The 20,449-nt window shown below is 46.4% G+C and overlaps 1 protein-coding gene across 3 annotated transcripts in view; it reads left to right on the forward strand.

Moving 5' to 3' along the window:
• Window positions 1–20,449, forward strand: part of GLP2R (glucagon like peptide 2 receptor) — a 51,751-nt gene that overhangs the window by 3,483 nt on the left and 27,819 nt on the right. The window contains exons 1-6 of one of the 3 annotated variants that reach the window (XM_043903836.1): window positions 1,420–1,822; window positions 2,174–2,984; window positions 8,848–8,935; window positions 11,040–11,144; window positions 12,442–12,581; window positions 18,532–18,638. In XM_043903836.1, coding sequence (XP_043759771.1) covers window positions 2,796–2,984; window positions 8,848–8,935; window positions 11,040–11,144; window positions 12,442–12,581; window positions 18,532–18,638 — 629 coding nt within the window. In that variant the 5' untranslated portion in view covers window positions 1,420–1,822; window positions 2,174–2,795. Of the gene's footprint in view, window positions 1–1,419; window positions 2,985–8,847; window positions 8,936–11,039; window positions 11,145–12,441; window positions 12,582–18,531; window positions 18,639–20,449 lie in introns of those variants that run through there. The other 2 variants (XM_043903837.1, XM_043903838.1) reach the window with 2 other exon arrangements.

The raw sequence follows: 20,449 nt of genomic DNA on the forward strand, positions 1-20,449 counted from the left end.
TAGGCACAATGGAATAGCTACAGATCCAACTCGAAATGCTCTTAAATTTGATTCGTGTTATTCACACTTTCACCATCACTTTCTAAAAAACTTTTTATTTTGTATTGGAGTATAGCTGATTAACAATATTGTGATAGTTTTAGGTGAACAGTGAAGGTTCTCAGCCGTCCATATACATGTATCCATTCTCCCCTAAACTCCCTTCCCATCCAGGCTGCTGTGAAACACTGAGCAGAGATGCCATTTTTGCTCTTTTTAAATTGTGATGAAATATACATAATACAGAGTTTACTGTCTTAATCATTTTTAAGTGAACTCTTAAGTACATTTGGGTCTGCCACAAAGCTCCAGAACTCTTTTTATCTTGCAAAAACCGAAATTCTGTCCCCATTAAATGCCAATTCCCCATTCCTCTTCCCCCAGCCCCTATGATACTCTCCATGAATTTGGTCACTCGAGTTATACGTGGAATTTGTCTTTTTGTGACTGACTTATTTCACATAGCATGATGTCCTCAAGGGTTCCACGTGCCATCTGGATCACAAATGTTCTCCATCCTATGTTAGACACCTCCCGAAGACAAACCCCCCTCCCCCATCATGACAGAGAATCAACCTGGGCAGGTAGGAGAAAAGGCCGGTGTTATTTGGGTCCACATCGCTTAGCCTGGATTTTCCGGCTGGCAAAGACCGAGGACTGTGTTGTGAGCTGTGTCTGTGTGGTTGCCAACCAGTCTTGTGGGAAGAGGAGTTACCTCATTTTATCACTAGATGGCATCCATCCAACAAGTGGAGAAGTCGTGTGTAGCCGTCCCCTCCCCACAACCCCTGTCCCTTTAGAAAAAGGCTGTTTTTGAGAAAAAGTTCAGAGAGGCTTGATAGAATATTCTTACCAAGCAGGCAGCACTGTTTTTGCCAGTAGGCGATTGGGGAGAGAATCTGTTAAGTGCATCACAGACTAGCTTTACAGCCACATCGAAGGATCAGAACCATCATGTGGGCAGTTTTCTCCCTCTGGGTCACTTCATTCTTCTCTCTGCTATCCCAAAGGGATGACCACATGGATTCCAGAGGTCACATCATTATGTGAGTCCATCTTGGGATAGGGGGGTCTGTGTTCATTTTGAATGTTTTACTGCTGGTATTTAAAATCTTGCCATGTGGGTTTTTTGTCTTTTTTAAAGATGTCCAAGGATTTCTATTAAGGGATGCTCAACTATTTTGCCCCAACTGTTCAAAATTCACTCACTTGAGTAAGTTAAACAGCATGAGAGCCTCTGGTACAGCTTATGGGGGGAAAAAAAGCCTAAATGGGAACATGGTGTTCCTGTCTCTTGCTGATCTGCATTTCATAAAATCAGGACGTCTTTTGTGGAATCTCAAGTTCAGGAAAGGCTTGGAAGGGGCTGAACAGGGAGGGGTGGATGAGAAGGGCCAAGCAGAGTGTCTCAGAGACACAGTGCTGAACCTACTAGAAAAAAGGAACTCACCTAGAAGGTTAGGGTCAGATGTGGGACCTTACCAAGCTTCTGTGGTCAGGTGACTGGTCAGAAGACCTGGGTATCTTGGCTCCACCTTTAACTTGCTGTGTGACCTTGGGAAAGCCACTTAACCTCTCTGAACCTCAATGTTGCAGCCATCAAGCAGAGAACTAACCATCCCCTCACAGGGTTATTGTAAGGACGAATGAAGTAGGACGCCAGGTGAGAAGGTTTTGTCCATGTGAGTTGTGGTGGAAAACTACACACCTGTTAGTTGGCAATAATGGATCATGGGTTCTGACAAAGGATCTGCCTGGTGGACTGAGCGACCTTTGCTCACAGGTGAGAGCCATCTAGAGGTGAGCACGTTTTTGACTTTTCAGCATGTTGGTTGGCTGCTATGTAGCAGGAGCTCAAGTCGGTGATGGGGTTTTGTTTTGCTTTGTTTTAAGTATTTATTTGGCTGTTCTGGGTCTTTGTGGCTGCCCGCCGGCTTTCTCGAGCTGCAAAGAGTGAGGGCTGCTCTGTGATTGTGGTGCCTGAGCTTCTCATTGCGGTAGCTTCTTTTGTGCAGCACAGGCTCTAGCACGCTCAGACTTCAGTAGTTGTGGCGCCCAGGCTTAGCTGCTCCACGACATGTGGAATCCTATTTTCCCTGGCCAGGGACTGAACCCACGTCCCCTGCCTGGCCAGGTGGATTCCCAACCACTGGACCCCCAGCGAAGCCCACTGATGGGGGTTTTGCTTCAGGCTCTGGGGCAGGAGCTGCTGTCTCCTGGGCAGAAAAGCTGTCTTGCTGGAAGTCTTGGCATAAACAGGGCCCAGAGGAGACCCGGCCTTGGTAGGTGGGCTCAGCCCATCCTGGACAAACTTAAAGCCTCAATAACAAGTGTCCCCCATGATGAAGATGCCCACCTCAGACCTGGAGGCCCATCCTCCCACCACTGGTCCTCAGGGCCTGGAATCCAGGTCAGTCCCACCCTGGTCCTTTGCAGCTAGTAGGGCTTCAGGGGTGGAACCTACTGGATGCCTTGCCTTTTCTCCTGGGCGGCCTCTGCCCAGGAAGTCCCAGCACTGGGGGGAGGTCTAGGAAAAATCTCCCTGCCTTTTGAGGGGGAGGCGGGACGGGGGATGAGAAACTTTGGCGATTCGGTAGATGGCTCTAGACTGGGCCAGACACTCTCAGGGGCGGCGTGCAGAGGGTTTGTGCAAACATCTTCTCGCCGGAGGAAAAGGAATGCAAGAGGCGGCCGCCTGCGGTACATCTTGGACCGTTCGAAGGATGTGCTGACACTTGTGACCCACAGTGAGAAAGATGAGGCCAGAGCCGAGCTGGGCAGGGTCCCGGAGGAGGGCAGTGAGCCCCCTGCCCGGAGCCCACGTGCTATTCATGGACACCCCTGCCACCCGGGGGGCTGGGCCTCTCTCCTCCCCTCGCAAGCCGGCTCGCTGGACCCCTGCGAGGCCCTTCCTGGCCCTGCTGTTTCTGGTTTCCATCAAACAAGTAAGAGCCGTTTGTATTATTATTGTTATTGTTATTGTTATCAGGCGTATGTATTTTCTGATGATAGAAGCACTTCAGGCCTCTTGTAGGCAATTTGGAAAATGTAAAATGGTATTAAGGCAATGACAATCAACCATAATCCAAGCTTCAGAGGTAATCACTGTTGATATTTTGGCATATGTTCCTCAAATCCTTTTTCTATGCATTTTTTCTTCTCCAGCTGGAATTAGGATGTAGAAAACATTTTGTATCCTGGTCTCCCCTTTACATCAGATGATAAGCATTTTCGCATGTCAGCGTGAACTCTGCAAATAACATTAAAAAAATTCCTGCATGTTTCCTCTGTTCGCTTTCATCATTCTTCCAGGTTTAAGTATTTAGATTGAATAAGTGGATTTTTTTTTTCTTTCCTTCCTATCTTCCTTTTTTTCCTTCCTTCCTATTATAAAAATACAGAATGTTTATTTACAAAAATAAACTCATAAAATCTGGAGATGTATAAATACAAACTACAAATTACTGTACTCCCACAACCTAGAGATCACCTTTATTCACATTTTTTGGCTTACACTCACACTTTTCTACCATTTATTTACATATAGTTTAAAAGAAAAACAACAGAGGCTTATACTATAAATATTTTCTTGCAATCTGCGTTTTTCCTTAACAAAATACTTATTAACCCAGGCTAACATTTTTGTTGAACACTTACTATGCTCCAGGTCTGGTGCCAGGTCTGGGGCTCTTTATCTTATTTCATGCTCTCAGCAAACCTAGGCGAGAGGTTTTCCTGTTAACCCCCTTTACAGATGATAAAACTGAAGCTCAAGGAAGTTGAACGTTTTTCTGTCAGAAAATTGAGCTCCATGGCCTGGTGTTTAAGGACTTCAGGGGTAAATCATGTTTGTTTGTAACTATCTTCTTTAGTTGGGCATTCTGGTAGCTTGTTTTTTCTTATCCAAGGAGACGAGACATTTGCCCCTTCGCTTTGCAAGATTCCTTTTTTTCCCAATTTTTAAAAATGTATTTGGTTGTGCCGGGTCTTAGTTGCAGCATTTGTTGTTCAGTTGCTAAGTCGTGTCTGACTCTTTGTGACCCCATGGACTGCAGGATTCCCTGTTTTTCACTATCTTCTGGAGTTTGCTCAAACTTATGTCCATTGAGTTGATGATGCCATCCAACAAGCTGAGGACTCTTAGTTGCAGCATGTGGGGTCTAGTATCCTGACCAGGGATGGAACCTGGGCTGCCTGCAATGGGAGTGAGGATTCTTAGCCACTGGACCATCAGGGAGGTCCCTCAAGGTTTCTTCTTTATTCTGGGCCATGATGTGAAGGAGCTTCAGTTCCATTCACCTGAGTGAGGAAGTACTTTGAGAATTCAATGCTTTTCTTTCTTTGGTCCATGGGCAGAGTTCATCTCTGCTTGCAGCCTTGGAAATCTGCATCCCTCCTGCCCCTATAGAGGGAGGGCTGGGGTGCTGGGTCTCATCAGTGCTCACCTTATCAGACTTTCTCTGATGTTGGTCCAGAACCAGACAGGCAGAAAACCCGCACCAAATTCTCTACATCCACGTCCTCCCAGAGGCTGGCTTCAAACCCTCAGACAGTAGATGTGAACCCAGTTCAGGGTTGCCTGGGATTCTTGCCATGGTGGCTGCCTCTTGGCGAGTGACCATAACGTTCCTGGGGGCAGGTGGCCTGGGACTTAGTGGCGGAGCCGTTGTTGGAAGAGTTGATACAGATCTCTCACCCTTGCTCCAGTTCTCTGTCTCATATTCAAAAAATGGAGTATATGTTCAGCTGACTCTCTGGTTTTGTTCATCTCCTCTCCACAACCATGGGTCAGCTGTCTCTTAGGTGCCAAGTTCTGCTGCAGCGCTTGGCATTTTGTCATAATGGTCTTGCCCAAATCCCACAACGAGCCTCTGAGAAGGTGACTGTCACTGACCACCAAGATTCATAGGATCTTGTCCGATCACCTGCGATGATGTAGCTTGTGAGCAGTGGAGACATTGCGCCTACCCCCAGGGTACTTGAAAGTCCTGTGTTCTTTCTTCCCCAGCATTCCTTAGAAGCTGTTGACATACGAATATTTCTATGTGACAACAGCCAAATCTGCAGTGAGTCAGGCTGGCGGATGACGCTGACCAAGCCACACCTTGGTATTTTTATAATCGATAATGTGCCTATGGGCAGTCTCTCTTCCCCGCCTCCACCACCCAGTCTGTTTTCAGAACCTCTTCCCTCTGTCTGCCCTGTGTTATGTGTATAAAATCCTGAAGACCGTCCTCTGGGTCACCCATCTTCAAACCCATCTTCTTTCTCCAGATGTTTATGTTATACGAGCCTTGGCGTACATTTCCACAATGACTTTTGCTCGTAGACGTTCGCCCTGCATGGATATAAATGACCATGGCGTGTTTTTTTGGCAGGAAGTCACCGTAAAATTCCCTTAATGAGAAATTCTCAGGGATAGTTTAGATTCTAAATTCAAGTTGGGAAACAGTGCTGTATCCTCATGCCTCCTCCCCCTTCCCACAGCTCAGCTGAGTTAATTAGCAGTTGCTTTGGTGTCAAAAAATATAAACTCTCTCAGGCTTTTAAAGAAGTGAATGTGTGGATCTTTCATACTTTGCTGATGAGAGTGTAAAAAGGTGCATATTTTTAAATAAAAAAAATTCTTTCTGGCTAGGATCATTTGGCAGTATATTGTCAAAAGCTTTTTAAAAATGTATAGTTGATGACCCAGAAATTCCAACTCAAAGAATTTTCCCTAAGAAAACAAAGATGTGCTCTAGTGTTTAGCTGTGAATATTTTCATTACAGCATCATTTATATTACCAAACATCTAGAACAATGTAGGTGTTCAATTTGCTAGAGGATTTGAGAAATAAATTGTATCACACTCATCCGTAGATTTACAGAGCTCTTAAAATGGTGTTTTAGAAGTATAGTTTTTGAAATGGAAATATAGTCACAGTGTATATTCTAGTGGAAAAAGAGACTACACAACAATATGATTTTCTTTTGGGTTAAAATGAAAGAGGAAAGAAAAAAGAAAAAGGATTGTATGTGAGTACAGAGAGAAGAGTCTGGAGGGAGATAGTTATTTCTGGGTAAAAAGATTAAGATTTCATTTCTTCTCCCCTTTCTGCTTGTCTTCATTTTTTTATTTTATCTACAGTGAAGTCTATTCCTTTGGTATGAAAGAATAATAGAGGTGTTGTTGAAAGCAAGTCAACAGAGGCTTTTTTCCCCTTTTTCTTAATCCCTTCTCGGTCGAGTGAGTTGGTGCTGGTTACCCTTGCAAGAGAAAGAGGAATCAGGATCGAGCTGGATTTTTCCAGCTAGAAAATATCCACTCACCACTACTTGATTAAGATTTGGCTGTGATTGAACTTAGATTAGCCTTTCATGTTGTTGGGGTCCTTAGGACAAGAACCTGGGAAGATGATCAGAGTTTGTCCAGCTTTTCTAGACGGATCAGATTCAGAGCTGCTTTGGTTTTATTTTTCCTTTTGACCATGGCCGTCAGTCGTGGCAGAGAGCGGGGGATAAGAGAATGTTAGCCCATGGACAGCTCACATGCACGATTGATTTCATTGTCTCTCCCTCTGTTAAGTCCTGATGCATATAAACGGCGCTTTATCCAAGGAAAGGTCTTCCCTTGCGTGACTTGGAGGATTCTGGAAGCTGATCATTTGGTTACCAACATCTCTGCCGAATTTGTAAAATTGACATAGTCAGTTATGTTCCCATTAGGACATGTATTTCTTTAAACAGTGTGTTGCTAATGTACCATCGTGCCTCTTGGGCCATAACAGAGAAAAGAGAGATTATTAACGGAGATTTAAAACGCACTGGAAACAGAAACCAAGGGATAAATACCAATTATTTCATCATCATTATTATCATGATAACTACTTATTGGCTCATCCCATGGTTCCCAAATTGTGTGCTAACATGTCCTAGGGCACCCCTGCTGTGAACTGGCAGGGGTACTGTTAGGAATTATAATTTTTTTTTTTAATTTTAATTTTTTGAGGGAAGCAGGGATACATTCCATCTGCGAATGATGAACTCAAGGTAGTCCATGGTTTCAACATTATATGGCACTACTTTCCCTTGGTTGATGTTTCATTGCAAAGCTGGGCTTCTTTGCAGCTGCTGTGATAAAAAGCAAACACTGCAAATATCAGGGTGGAACAGGAACACAGGTGGTAGTGGTCCATCTGACTGTTAGATTTGAGATGTTTTACCATCCCCACTGGGCTTCCCTGGTAGCTCAGATGGTAAAGAATCCGCCTGCAATGCAGGAGATATGGGTTCGATCCTGGGTTGGGGAGATCCCCTGGAGGAGGGCATAGCCACCCACTCCAATATTCTCGCCTGGAGAATCCCCATGGACAGAGGAGGCTGGCCGGCTGCAGTCCACGGGGTCACAGAGATTCGGAACAACTGAGTGACTAAGCACAAGCATGCATCATCCCCCGTAGGTACCAAGTCGTTAGGAGGTAAATATTTAATAAGTTGTTCAGCCTATCTACTTAATTAATGCTGCTGCTGCTGCTGAGTTACTTCAGTCGTGTCTGACTCTGTGTGACCCCATAGACGGCAGCCCACCAGGCTCCCCCGTCCCTGGGATTTTCCAGGCAAGAACACTGGAGTGGGTTGCCATCTCCTTCTCCAATGCATGAAAGTGAAGTTGTTCAGTCGTGTCCGACTCTTCACAACCCCATGGACTGCAGCCTACCAGGCTCCTCCGTCCATGGGATTTCCCAGGCAAGAGTACTGGAGTGGGTTGCCATTGCCTTCTCCACTTAATTAATGGCACTGTGTTTATTTTTTGGCTGCGCTGGGTCTCTCTGCTATACACAGGCTTTCTTTAGTTGTGGCACATGGGTGTCTCCTTGAGGAGGCTCCTATTGTTGTAGAGCACAGGCTCTAGGTGTGTGGGCTTCGGTACTTGGGGCATGTGGGCTTGGTTGTCCTGCGGCAAATTGAATCCTCCCAGACCAGGGATCAAACCCAGGTCCCCTGCATTGGCAGGCGAATTCTTAACCACTGGACCTCCAGGGAAGTCTGATTAATGGAACTTTAGATATGGTATTTCTACTGGCCTGGGGGTGCTGTGGAAAAATTATTAAGACTGGAAAGGCAGCAAGAATTGAGAAAGTTTGGGAACCTCTAGTCTAATGATGACCATCCTTGCTTGTCTTCAGAAAGCTGTCTGTGTCATTCCCTGGAAAAATTGCAAAGGAACTACTCACAGACCCTGTGGATGCCATGGGATTGGGTCTGGGGCATGCTGGGCAGTGGTGAGCGTTGGGGGTGAGGTAGATTGGACTAATTACGCAGGAGGTGAAAACTGGCTTCCTGTAGGGCTCATGGATGGGTTTTGCTTGTTTTGTTCTCTTTGTCTATGTGTGTGTTTGAATGCCTTTCAATAGAATATCTCTGCAATTTACAATAGTCTCCCCCACATCTGGCTTCCCAGGTGGCTCAGTGATAAAGAACCTTCCTGCCAATGCAAGAGATGCAGGTTTGATCCCTGGGTCGGGAAGATCCCCTGGAGAAGGAAATGGCAACCCACTCCAGTATTCTTTCCTGGAAAATCCCAGTGGACAGAGGAGCCTGGCAGGCTACAGTCCATGGGGTCACAAAAGAGTTGGACGCAACTTAGTGACTAAACAACAGCAGCAATATTTAAGATAGGACATAAGATACAAAAGAAATTGTTCTGTGGTGCAAGCGATTATGGGCTTATCAGTGGGAAGGTTTGAGAATCATGGTGTGAGGTGATAACCTGTGATTAAATGTGATAACATGTGCTTGCTGGTAACTGGAGTTTTTTCTGCTCAGGTTACAGGATCTCTCCTTGAGGAGACAACTCGGAAGTGGGCTCAGTACAAAGAGAAGTGTCTGAGAGACTTACTCAAGGAAACTTCTGGTAAGCACATGTATCAGTTATCTATGGCTGTGTAACAAATAGCCCCAAAGCTTAATGGCTCAGAACAGTAATAACAATGATTTATTATCTTTCATGGGCCTTCCCAGGTGGCGCTAGTGGTAAAGAACCTGCCTGCCAATGCAGGAGACGTAAGGGATGCAAGTTCGATCCCTTGGTCAGGAATATCCCCTGGAGGAGGGCATGACAACCCACTCCAGTATTCTTGCCTAGAGAATCCCATGGACAGAGGAGCCTGGTGGGCTACACAGTCCACAGGGTTGCAAAGAGTTAGACATGACTGAAATGACTTTGAGTGCACACATTACTATCACAGTTTCTATGTGTCAGGAATTCAGACAGAGAATATTGGGGAGGACTTATATCTGCTCTGCAATGTCTGGAGTTTAGCTGAAAGATTCTAAGACCAGAGGTTGGAATCATCTGAAGTCTGGTTCATGCCCACATCTGCTGGTTGATGCTGGGAGTTATGCTGGGCTGTTGGCTGGGCCCCATCCACGCGGCCTCTCCAGATGGCCTGGGCTTCCTCACAGCACACTGGCTGGGTTGCCTTTCGTGACCTAGCCTTGGAAGTCACTTCTGCTGTGTTCAGTTGGGTCAGACAGTTACAAAGGCTACCCACTTCCTATGTAAAAGAGCATGCAAGATGGAATATACATGCATGTGACCGTGTTTGATATAAGCCATGTGTCATAGTACTTTGACCACCTAATCACATGACATGAGCCACTGTCATAGATTAACCGAGGAATCTATTATACGTGTGTGTGTGCGGACGGGTGTCCTTCAGTCTCCCATGGTGCTAACTTTCATCTAGGACTGCACTAGGTTGAGCGCATTCTAGCAAATATGTTAATAGTTTGGCCAGACCACAGCCTCTCCTGTCTCGATGCTGGGTCTCTGGGTGTATCCAGATTCTTTTTTTGTCAAGAAAAGAAAGAAATAAGCCTTGGCCCCCTGCCTCTGAGACTGGTCAGCTGTGGATGAAAGTTGCCCCCTCCTTCATCTCCTGGCTTCTTTCAGATGACTTCACTCAGGGACCTGGAGGTTGACAGGACACTAGAAACTCTCTCTGCCTTTTCCTGACCCAAAGGCAGTTCAGTCTCCCAGCCATGCCTCCTTCCTTTCAAATATCCTTTAGCTAAGCAGGTGGCCACCAAGGCTTGATTCATTATAGGAACCACTTCCATCTTGAGGAAAACTGCTTTCTGAGGTAAAAGTAAGGAGGCCTTCTTGATCTGGAGGCTCCCTGAGGGCAGCTCATCTCGATGAGTTCACGCAGGCTAGGTGCTGACTGGGTGCTGACCTGGCAGCCAGGTCTACAGGGTGCCCCAAGCTCCAGACCTGCGGCTCGGTCCTGATACCAGTGACCTGACTCTTCACTCCGAGTGGCCCCTGAGTTCTAGCCTAATAGGGAGCCCATGGTAGGAAATGATGTTTGGTAACCAGGAGTGAGGAGCTTGCAATATGGATGTTTGGGTTCCAGCCTGAAGCCCCTTCATTTGATCCTGGGGGCTCATAAAGCTGATGCTTATGTTATAGCATCTCATTGCCAAGCACCAGCTCATCCCCTGAGCTGCTTGAGAGTCCCAGATATTTCATGATTATCGGATTCATCTTCAAACAGAGAAATCTGACCAGGTAGTGCTTGACTCAGGTACATGTGACTAAGAACCTCAACCTTGCAGATGCCCTTCCATCCACCGGTCATTTTGCACATTTCATAGATATAACTGGTGAGGGTTTGACAGTTATTTACAGGACAGAAGATGCTGGCTGAACTTCTAAGTGTTCTCCTGACCCTGAGTTTCTGTGAGAGTTCAGCCCATGTAAAGTAAACCAACACCAGTGTGACGTGCGTGTTGACATGAAAGACTGGACCACCGCCAGGGGTCAGGTTGGGTAGACAGAGCCACATGTTGGGCTGTGTGAAGCATTCCTGTCCTCCCCACATGGTTCCTCATCCTTGATCTGACGCCAGAGAGTGGGATGCCCTGGCTGGTCCCTACCCGGGCCACACCAGCTTCAGTGCCAGTGAGATGGGTTCTGGGCTCCCTCGGTTTATTTTGCCCACTTTTCTCTGCAGGCGCAGTCTGTAATGGGACCTTCGATCAGTATGTGTGCTGGCCTCATTCCACTCCTGGAAATGTCTCTGTCCCCTGCCCTTCCTACTTACCTTGGTGGCGTGAAGGTAAGAAGTCTTATTTTACCAATATCTAACTTTTCCTTTAAGGCTTCCCTGGGTAGAGCAGCCAGGGTTTGGTTAGGAGGGGGCTCCAATCAGATTGTTTTCTCCAGCCCTCTTCTCCCATAAAAGGTCTCCTCCTAAGCTGTCAGCAGCACATCCTCCTTTTCCTCTCTGCTGCTTCTCCTGTCTTCCCTCAAGTCTTCTGTGCCTGGAGGCTCTGCTTGTATCCTGGTCCTCTCTCCTTTGAAGATTTGAGAGTCCAGGCCTGGTTACCACAGACTTGGCTGCATAGTTCTCACGAGATGAGCTTAGAGGAAGAAGCATTAGAATGTAAGAAGGGAGAGAATAAGTAAGTGAGTGTTAGTTGCTTAGTCATGCTTGACTCCTTGTGACCCCAGTGACTGCAGCTTACCAGGCTCCTGTGTCCATGAGATTTTCTAGGCAAGGATACTGGAGTGGGTTGCCCTTTCCTTCTCCAGGGGATCTTCCCGACCCAGGGATTGAACCCAGGTCTCCTGCACTGCAGATAGATTCTTTACCGACTGAGTTACAAGGGAAGCCCAAGGGAGAGAATATACCGGCACAAAAAGACCAAGCAATGAGGCCGGACCTGTGCTTTATGATTCGGGCTTTAAACTCCCCTCTGTAGAGATGTGGAGCCACTGAAGGTGTTAAGGCATGAGGAGGTGGTTTGGGGGAGCTGACGTGGGTAGCCTGTGGCTGATGGACCGAGGGACAGAGGGAGATCACAAGGACAAGTCTGGAAGCTCCTGCAGTGGTCCAGAAAAAGAGAGGATGAGGATGTGGATTCAGGCAGAGGCGATAGGTTGGGAAGAAGAGGAAAGAAAAAAAACTGGAGGTGGAACAGTCAAGACTTGTCATCAGAAGTGGGAACTGAGGGACTGAGTGGGATAGGGCCCCACCCAAGGCCACAGAACTTGTAGGAGGTGGAGCTGGCTTGGTCCAGTGCCCTTTCTTCTCCATGGCATGGCTTCTTGGGCATCAGGAAGCCCCAGGTCTGTGTCTCCCAGCTGGGCTGCACCTTGGAGGGCTGTCACATCTGAGTCACCAGGGACCTCGGGTAAACACAGCAGACATTAATGGGTTGTGGTTTGCTACAAAATGTAGAGGCTTCCGTGTTTTTCCTTCCATCCCAAATAAACAGTGAGGATGCTAACGAGTCCCCCGAAGGGGAAGTGAAAATTCCTCTTCCCTGGGATTTTTCCACAGCTTTGCGGTGAGAATGAGGGCCTTCCCACGTGCTCGGAGAGCGAGCTGCGTGCTCTGACCTTTCCCCCAGAGCTGTGTTTACTTTCAGAGAACTCAGGAAGGGCCTACAGATACTGCCTGTCTCGGGGTGCTTGGCAGACACTGGAGAACTCCACGGCTGTTTGGCAGGACAACTCTGAATGCGCCGAGGATCACAGCTTCAAACAAAAAGTGAGTTGGCTGGGCTCGGTGAGGGCGGACCTCGGGGCCCAAACCACCCTGTGCCGGGGCTCCACACAAGGAGCCTGCCCCAGCGCATCGGCCCCAGACTCACTTGGCAAGGTCCTTGGTCACCCCAAACCACAACTCCAATGGCAGACACAGCACGTCTTCTGCTGCTGGGCCGAGACATGAACCCCTAAGGAAAGACAACCAGCGTCTGTGCTTGCTGCTCCTACCACCTGGCCCATGTTTCCCCAGCTCTTCTTTGGCTTCTCCTTCTCCAAAGTCACATTTCAAAGTCAATGTCTCCTTTCAAGCAAAGTCTTCCAAGGCCACCCCATGGAGAATGGTCTCTCCAGCCTTGACAGCACCTGTCACTCTCCGACAGTCTCCCGTATCCTCCCCCTCCTAGAATGTGGACGGGTGGTGACAGGAGACTGTGTCCTGAGGGAACACACCTAGCTTCTGGTTATGAGCTCAAGGTCAAGGGCCCAGGCAGCCCACCTTCATGTCCAGAGTCCTTGCTTCCTAGCTCTTGTGTTTTTGTTTTTTTTTTTTTAATGTGGAATTTCCATTTCTTTCTTTCTTTTACTGTTTCTAATTCTTTTTTTTTAAAAAAAATTTTATTTATTTATTTACTTTGGCTCTGTGGGTCTTCATTGCTGAGCGGGCTCATCTCTAGTGGTGGCAAGCAGGGGCTACTCTCTAGTTGCTGTGCACAGGCTTCTCATTGTGGTGGCTTCTCTCATTGCATAGCAAGAGCTCTAGGGCGCTCGGGCTTCAATAGTTGTGGCATGTGGGCTCAGTAGTTGCAGTTCCTGGGCTCTAGAGCACAGGCTCAATAGTTGTGGCCCATGGGCTTAGTGGTTCCTCGACATGTGGGATCTTCCCGGACCAGGGATCGAACCTGTGTCTCCTGCATTAGCAGGCAGACTCTTTATCACTGAACCACCAGGGAAGCCCTATTTCTAATTCTTAAAAAAAAAAAAAAAATTATTTATTTGTTTTTGGCTGTGCTGGGTCTTTGTTGCTATGCAGGCTTTCCCTAGTTGAGGTGAGTGGGAGTTGCTCTCTAGTTGCCATGAGCCAGCTTCTGGTTCCTGTGGCTTGTCTTGTTGTGGAGCCTGGGCTCTAGGCACTCAGGCTTCAGCGGTTGCTACTCCCAGGCTCTAGAGCACAGGCTCAATAGCTGTGGTGCATGGGCTTAGTTGCTCCGAGGCATGTGTGATCTTCCTGGATCAGGGATCGAATCCATGTCTTTGGCACTGGTAGGTGGATTCTTAACCCCTGGGCCACCAGGGAAGTCCATTTGCTTTCTAGCTCTTCTTACCTCACCCTTCACTGCGCTGGGCCTCTGCTTCCCCATCCATGCCCCAGAAGAGCACATTTACTGCCCATGACCACACAAGGGTTTAAAGAGCTGACAGACATACGAGTCTCTGGATAGAGCCTGACCCCTTGTCACCAGACGTAAAGTAAGAGTGCCGGCTCCACCCCTAGGATCCAGCCGGGTCGCTGGGCAGTGAATCATCGTGTTTGTGGTTCACTTCTTCCCCCAGTGGGAACTGGCCAGTCCTTGACTCTCAAGTCTATCACATCTTCCCATCAGGCATGAAAAGCCTTCTGTCACATCCTCTCTATCTGCAGGGAATTTTTTCTAAACCTCTCTTTAACTTTATCCCTTGACTGGAATTGGCAGAATTCCCTGTCCCTAGACCATGTAACAGGCCACACCTCTTAAAGGTATTAAAATCATGCCTGTGGTTGGGTTTGATTCAGTTTATCTCAAGGTTCTGTCTGACTTTTGTCACAGCACCATGCTCTTGTTAACTTCATGCTGTGATTTGGGCAAACTGTATACATTTCTTATCTTCCCTCCTGGACAAAGCTGCTTGAGAAAAATAGCAAAGTCATAGTCATATCTGAATAGCTGCCACCCTCTGGCACAGTGCTGGTAAAAGTGCACAGAACCTTCACATACAGTGGGTACTTAATAAATATTGAATGGTTCCAAAGATTCTGAGTCAGTGGGGATGTGGTGGGGTCGAGGCGTCCATACTGATGGGAAGGTTCCCCAGGTGACTGTGAAGGGACGTGGTGATGACGAATTCACCAGCTGGTGTGAAATGCCTGCCACTTGCTTTGGGCTCAGGTCAGGCAACTAGGACTGCAAAACAAGATTGAAAAGGTGAACTTTCCAAGACAGGAAGTAAAGGTTCTCTCTTTAGAGCAGTGAGGACACAGGCATTGCCTCCTCCTCTCTGCAAATGGTCATATTTCTAAGAAATCAAACACTTAACAAAAAGTTTCTGGCCATGTTTACCTGTGTTTCTAGTAGAGGGTTGAATTTTTGCCCAAACAAGGCTAGTGTTAGTAAATCTTTGCCCTTTGGGGTTTTGGAAAATGAGATGTGTTATGTTCTTCCAACTAACAACACGCTGGGGGGCCTTATGCATAGTAATTGGTGCTTTTTAAGGATATTGTGTGTGTGTCTGTGAGTGTCTTTCAAAACTGTACTCACTTAATACCTTTTCCGTCTTAGCTGTGCACTCATCATGCATGGTGGCTGTAACTTTTACAGTTTGAAGTGTGACAACAAGTGCCACTGATTCTCTAAAGTTTCACAGATAGAAGATTGGTTCTTATCATAGATCTTAGCAACCTCAGCATGTGATTTTTTTTTTTCTTTCCTTATTAACTCAAGAGCTTTCATCTCTTCACTTAAAGGAAGCACTTTATGACCTCTTTGGCACATCCAAATTGCCAGCATCACTACTCTGGGGGGCCATTATTAGGTAGAATGGGGCTTCCCAGGTGGCTCAGTGGTAAAGAACCCACCTGCTAATGCAAGAGACAGAAGAGACATGGGTTCGATGACTGGGTCAGGTAGATCCTCTGGAGGAGGGCACGGTAACCCACTCTAGTATTCTTGCCTGAAATCCCATGGACAGAGGAGCCTGGCAGGCTACAGTCCATGGGGTCACAAAGAATCGGACACAACTTAGCAACTAAACAACAACAAATTAAGTAGAATAAGGGTCACTTAAAACACAAACTCTGCTGTACCAAGACAGTCTAGCTAATAACTGAGAGGGCTACCAAGTGACCAAAGAAAAGTTGATAAATTGGACTTTATCAAAATTGAAAACTTAGGCTCTTTTAAAGACACTTAAAAAAAATAAACTTAGACAAACCTAGACAGCATATTAAAAAGCAGAGACATTACTTTGCCAACAAAGGTCCATCTAGTTAAAGCTATGGTGTTTTTAGTAGTCATGTATGGATGTGAGAGTTGGACCATAAAGAAAGTTGAGCACTGAAGAATTGATGCTTTTGATCTGTGGTGTTGGAGAAGACTCTTGAGAGTCCCTTGGACTGCAAGGAGATCAAGACAGTCAATTAAAGGAAATCCGTCCTGAATATTCATTGGAAGGACTGATGATGAAGTTGAAGCTCCAATACTTTGGCACCTGATGTGAAGAACTCATTGGAAAAGACCCTGATGCTGGGAAAGATTGTGGGCAGGAGGAGAAAAGGTTGAGGTAATTGGATGGCATCACCGACTCAATGGCCATGAGTTTGAGCAAGCCCCAGGAGTTGGTGAAGGACAGAGAAGCCTGGTGTGCTGCAGTCGATGGGATCACAAAGAGTCAGACACAACTGAGCGAATGAACTGAACTGAAAAAAATAAAAAGGCAAGCCACAAAGTGGGAGAAAATACTTGCAAAACATGTATCTGATGGGTTTATGTCTAGAATATATAAAGATTTACAATTCAAAATTAAGACCAATGATCCAGTTTAAAAGACAGCCAAATATTTGAACAGATTCTTTACCAAATAAAACATACAGATGGCAAATAAGCACATGAAGTGATTCTCAACATCATTAATCATTAGCGAAGTGCAAATAAAACCGCCATAAGACGCTAGGACACACCCATTAGAATGACAGAAATGTAAAAGACTGACTGCAGGAAATGTTAGTCGATTCTTGAGCAGCTGGCACTCTGGTTGGAATGTAAACTGATACAACTTATTTAGAAAACAGTCTGGCAGCTTCTTAAGAAGTTAAAGCATATACCATGCTCCCCTGTAATTCTATTTCTAGACATTTATCTGAGAGAAATGAAAACCTGTGTCCACATAAAATCTTGTACAGAAGTTTTCAGAGCAACTTTATTTGTGAAAGTTAAACTCTGAAAGCAATCCAAAAGTCCATCAATGGGTGACTGCATAAGTAAATCGTGGTATATTCATAATAGAATACTACTCAACAGTAATCCTGGTTTATAACATTATTTAAGTTTCATGTGAACGACTTTGTATTGCTACCTCTGTAAACCCTACAGCATGCTCACCACCACAAGTTTGCTTTCCATCTATCACCATAGAGTTGATCTTCTTTACCCAATTCACCCTTCCCCCTGCCACTCCCCCTCTGATAACCACCACTCTGTTCTCTGTGTATACATGTTTGTTTTTGTTTGGTTTGATCATTTATTTTTTGTTTGCTTTTGATTGTTCATTTTTAATATTCCACATACGAGTGAAATCATACAGTATTTATCTTTCTCTGTCTGACTTATTTCACTTGGCATAATACCCTCGAGGTTCATCCATGTTGTCAAAAAATGCTGGCTGAGTAGTACTCTTGAGTGTCCCTTGAACAGCAGGGAGATCAAACCAGTCAGTCCTAAAGGAAATCAACCCTGAATACTCATTGGAAGGACTGATGCTGAAGCTGAAGCTCAAATACTTCGGCCACCTGATGTGAAGAGATGACTCATTGGAAAAGACCCTGATGCTGGGAAAAATTGAGGGCAGGGGGATAAGGGGAGGATGAGAAGGTCGGATGGCATCACTGACTCAATGGACATGAGTTTGAGCAATCTCTGAGAGATGGTGAAGGACAGAGGAGCCTGGCGTGCTGCAGTTCATGGGGTTGCAGAGTCGGACACGACCGAGTAACTGAACAACAACAAAGGAATGAGCTAAAATACACGCTATGACAAGGATGAATCTCTAAATAATTACTCCGAGGGAAATAAGCCTGACAGAAAATTGAACACTTACAAGGTTCCATTTATAAACATTTTAGAAAATGCAAACTAGTCTCTAAGGGCAAGAAACAATGAGAGGAGATGAATTACAAAGGGTCACAAGGAAACTCTGGGGAGGTGATGGAAATGTTCATTATCTTGAACGTGGTGATGACATCAGAAATATAGTCATGTCCAAATTCCCCAAGGTTTATACTTTCAATATGTGCAGTTTGCTGTATCCCAATTATACTTCTGTGAAGCTGATGAACTTCTGTTAAGGTTATGCAGACAAGTTTAGGCATAATCTAGCAGATAATATGTATTAACTGTGGGTTCTTGTGCAAAAATTTATTCAGAAACATAATCTTGATGGCTATATGCACAAGATTGAGTGAGAAGGTGTTCCATTAGGAAATCCCACAGAATTTCAAGTAAACTATCCTCTGTTCAACATCGGGTTATCCTGGGACTCAGAAAATATTCCAGTGTTTAACTGGGTCTTTGTTTAAAGGATCATCTATGAAGAGTTACTTTAGGAGGGAGACATCTAGATGGAAGCCTGGCCCTGTCTTCCAGAAAGAGAGGCCCCTACACTCTAGGAACAGCACATCCAGGGGCAAAGAATCTGTCTTCATTCCCAAGGCACCCTCTGGTCCTGGACACAGTTTTTCTTAGGATATCGTGCATCTTGGTGCATCACTGCTGGGTGGTGGGACCAACCACGGAGGTGAGACCCATGGTGGGTTCTTCACTCATGAAGGTTCCTTGAGCTCTGAGATGTGCCAGAGGGCTATGGTGTCAACACGTCTCCTCGGGTTCAAACCTAGATCCTCGGTGGTTGGGGGCATGGATCCAGGGGCTGGACACCATAGCTGCCTGGCTGACCGGTCATGTCTGCTCTTCCTCTGCATTCAGGTTGAACACCGCACCTTGCTGTCGATACTGCAGCTGTTGTACACGGTGGGCTACTCTCTCTCCATCGTCTCGCTCTTCCTGGCTCTCACCCTCCTCTTGTTTCTTCGGTGAGTGGAGCTGCTGCCTGCACGTGCTCAGGCAGGAATCCAGGCATGTGCTCACTGGCTCCCTTGAGAAGACAGGAGACCAGGCTGGGTGATTTCATGGCTCGTCAGAGCTGGAGGGGATTTGAGACAGTCTCCAGTCCATCCATCCCATTTTTGTAGGCAAAGGGAAGGGATCTGGGAGGTCTCGGGGGAGGTACTGAGCTACCCTGGGTTGCCAAGCACAGCTCGGACTGGAATCTGGGCCTCCCAACTCTGCCTTTGTCTCTTTGGATTAGTTGAGCTCTGCCCAAACTCCTAGTCCCTGCTCTAAAGTCCTAGTTGTACATACGCATGCTCTAAACTCCTGCTCTAAACTCCTAATCGTACATGCCCATGACTGCCACAGCCCATTCTCACCATAGCTCCACTGGATGCACTATTTTTATGGACAAGATTAAGGAACTTCCCCCAAGCATATTAGTGAGTGGGAGAGCTGGGGTTTTAACCCAGGACCCTTGGACTCCAATTAGCCATTAACCATTTGAGGATGCCGGTCCCTGTTCTAAAGCATGTTACATGTATTAAGTCATTTAAGTCTATTTCTAATCAGAATTAAGATGAATTCTAATCCCTGGAGATTAGCCTTATTATCACCCCCATTTTATGAGTGAGTTAACTGAAACACAGGAAGATGAAGTGACTTGCCCACAGTCACACAGCTGGTGAGTGATGGAGCCAAGATCATAAGCAGGTGGTCCAGAGGCTGAGCACTTTCATTCCTTTATCGTAGTGTTTTTCAGAATCCAAAACTGGAGTGCATTTTACTAAGTCATTTTACAAGTCACTCAAGTGAGATACTTATAGACCCCTTAAGGAACCCTCCAAGGCTGTCTCTGAGCATTCAACACAGATGCAGAGACCTGGATGGGGGGACCCTGGATGCTGGTTCCAGAGCCGCTCCCACCTGGGCTCTGCAAGGTCCAGTTCTGGCTCCCCCCCGCCCCCTCAATCCCATGATGTTCTTTAGCTCCTGGAGCAGAGAGCGGAGTCATGACCACCTGACCCAGTGGGAGAGCAATCATTGAATAACAGGAGAGAATTCCATAGCCTGTGCCCACTGCTGTCAGTGACCACCTCCACTCACATTCCCAAAGTCTCAGAACAAGGCCAGGAGAAGATAACTGCCCAGCCCCAGAAGAAGTAACTTGAGCAGAGCCTGGGTCGACCATGTCTTCATTTTTGTCTCTGGCTCTGAGGAGAGCAAGACCCAGTCCCTGCCCAGTCTAGGGAGAAGAATGCATGAATCATGAAACACAAAGACCTGCTCAAATCTTTTTGGAAACTAAAAAAGTAATAATAGCTCTAGAGAGAGGCAGGGCTGGACATGAGCCACACAGGGGCATAGGCGGGGCTCTGAGGACACAGTGATGGAAAAGGGCCCTTTTGCCTAGAGAGACCAAGGATGCAGTTTTACTTCGGCTGGTGCTGGAGGCTCCAGGTGGGTGAGGGAGGTCATGAGTTGACATTTTCTGGGCACTTCTTATGTGCCAGGTGCTGTGTGAGCACTTTTCACCCATTAACTGGTTGATTCCTCCTACAGCCTTTGCTGTGAGTGCCCTTGTCCTTACAGGGAGGAGAGTCTTGGAGAGTCAAATACGGACCTCAGAGTTTCTGAATCTAAATCTCACCTCTGCCACTTACTGCTCTGGGACTCTGGACTTAAACTTTCTGCCCCATTTTCCCCATTTGGAATATCAGGTAGTGAGCCTACCTCTTCCTCCAGTGGTTGTAAGGAGTAAGGATGCCCTTAAGTACATCCACATGCAAATAGC

This window comes from Cervus elaphus, chromosome 5, assembly GCF_910594005.1.
Source record: "Cervus elaphus chromosome 5, mCerEla1.1, whole genome shotgun sequence".
Taxonomy (NCBI): domain Eukaryota; kingdom Metazoa; phylum Chordata; class Mammalia; order Artiodactyla; family Cervidae; genus Cervus; species Cervus elaphus.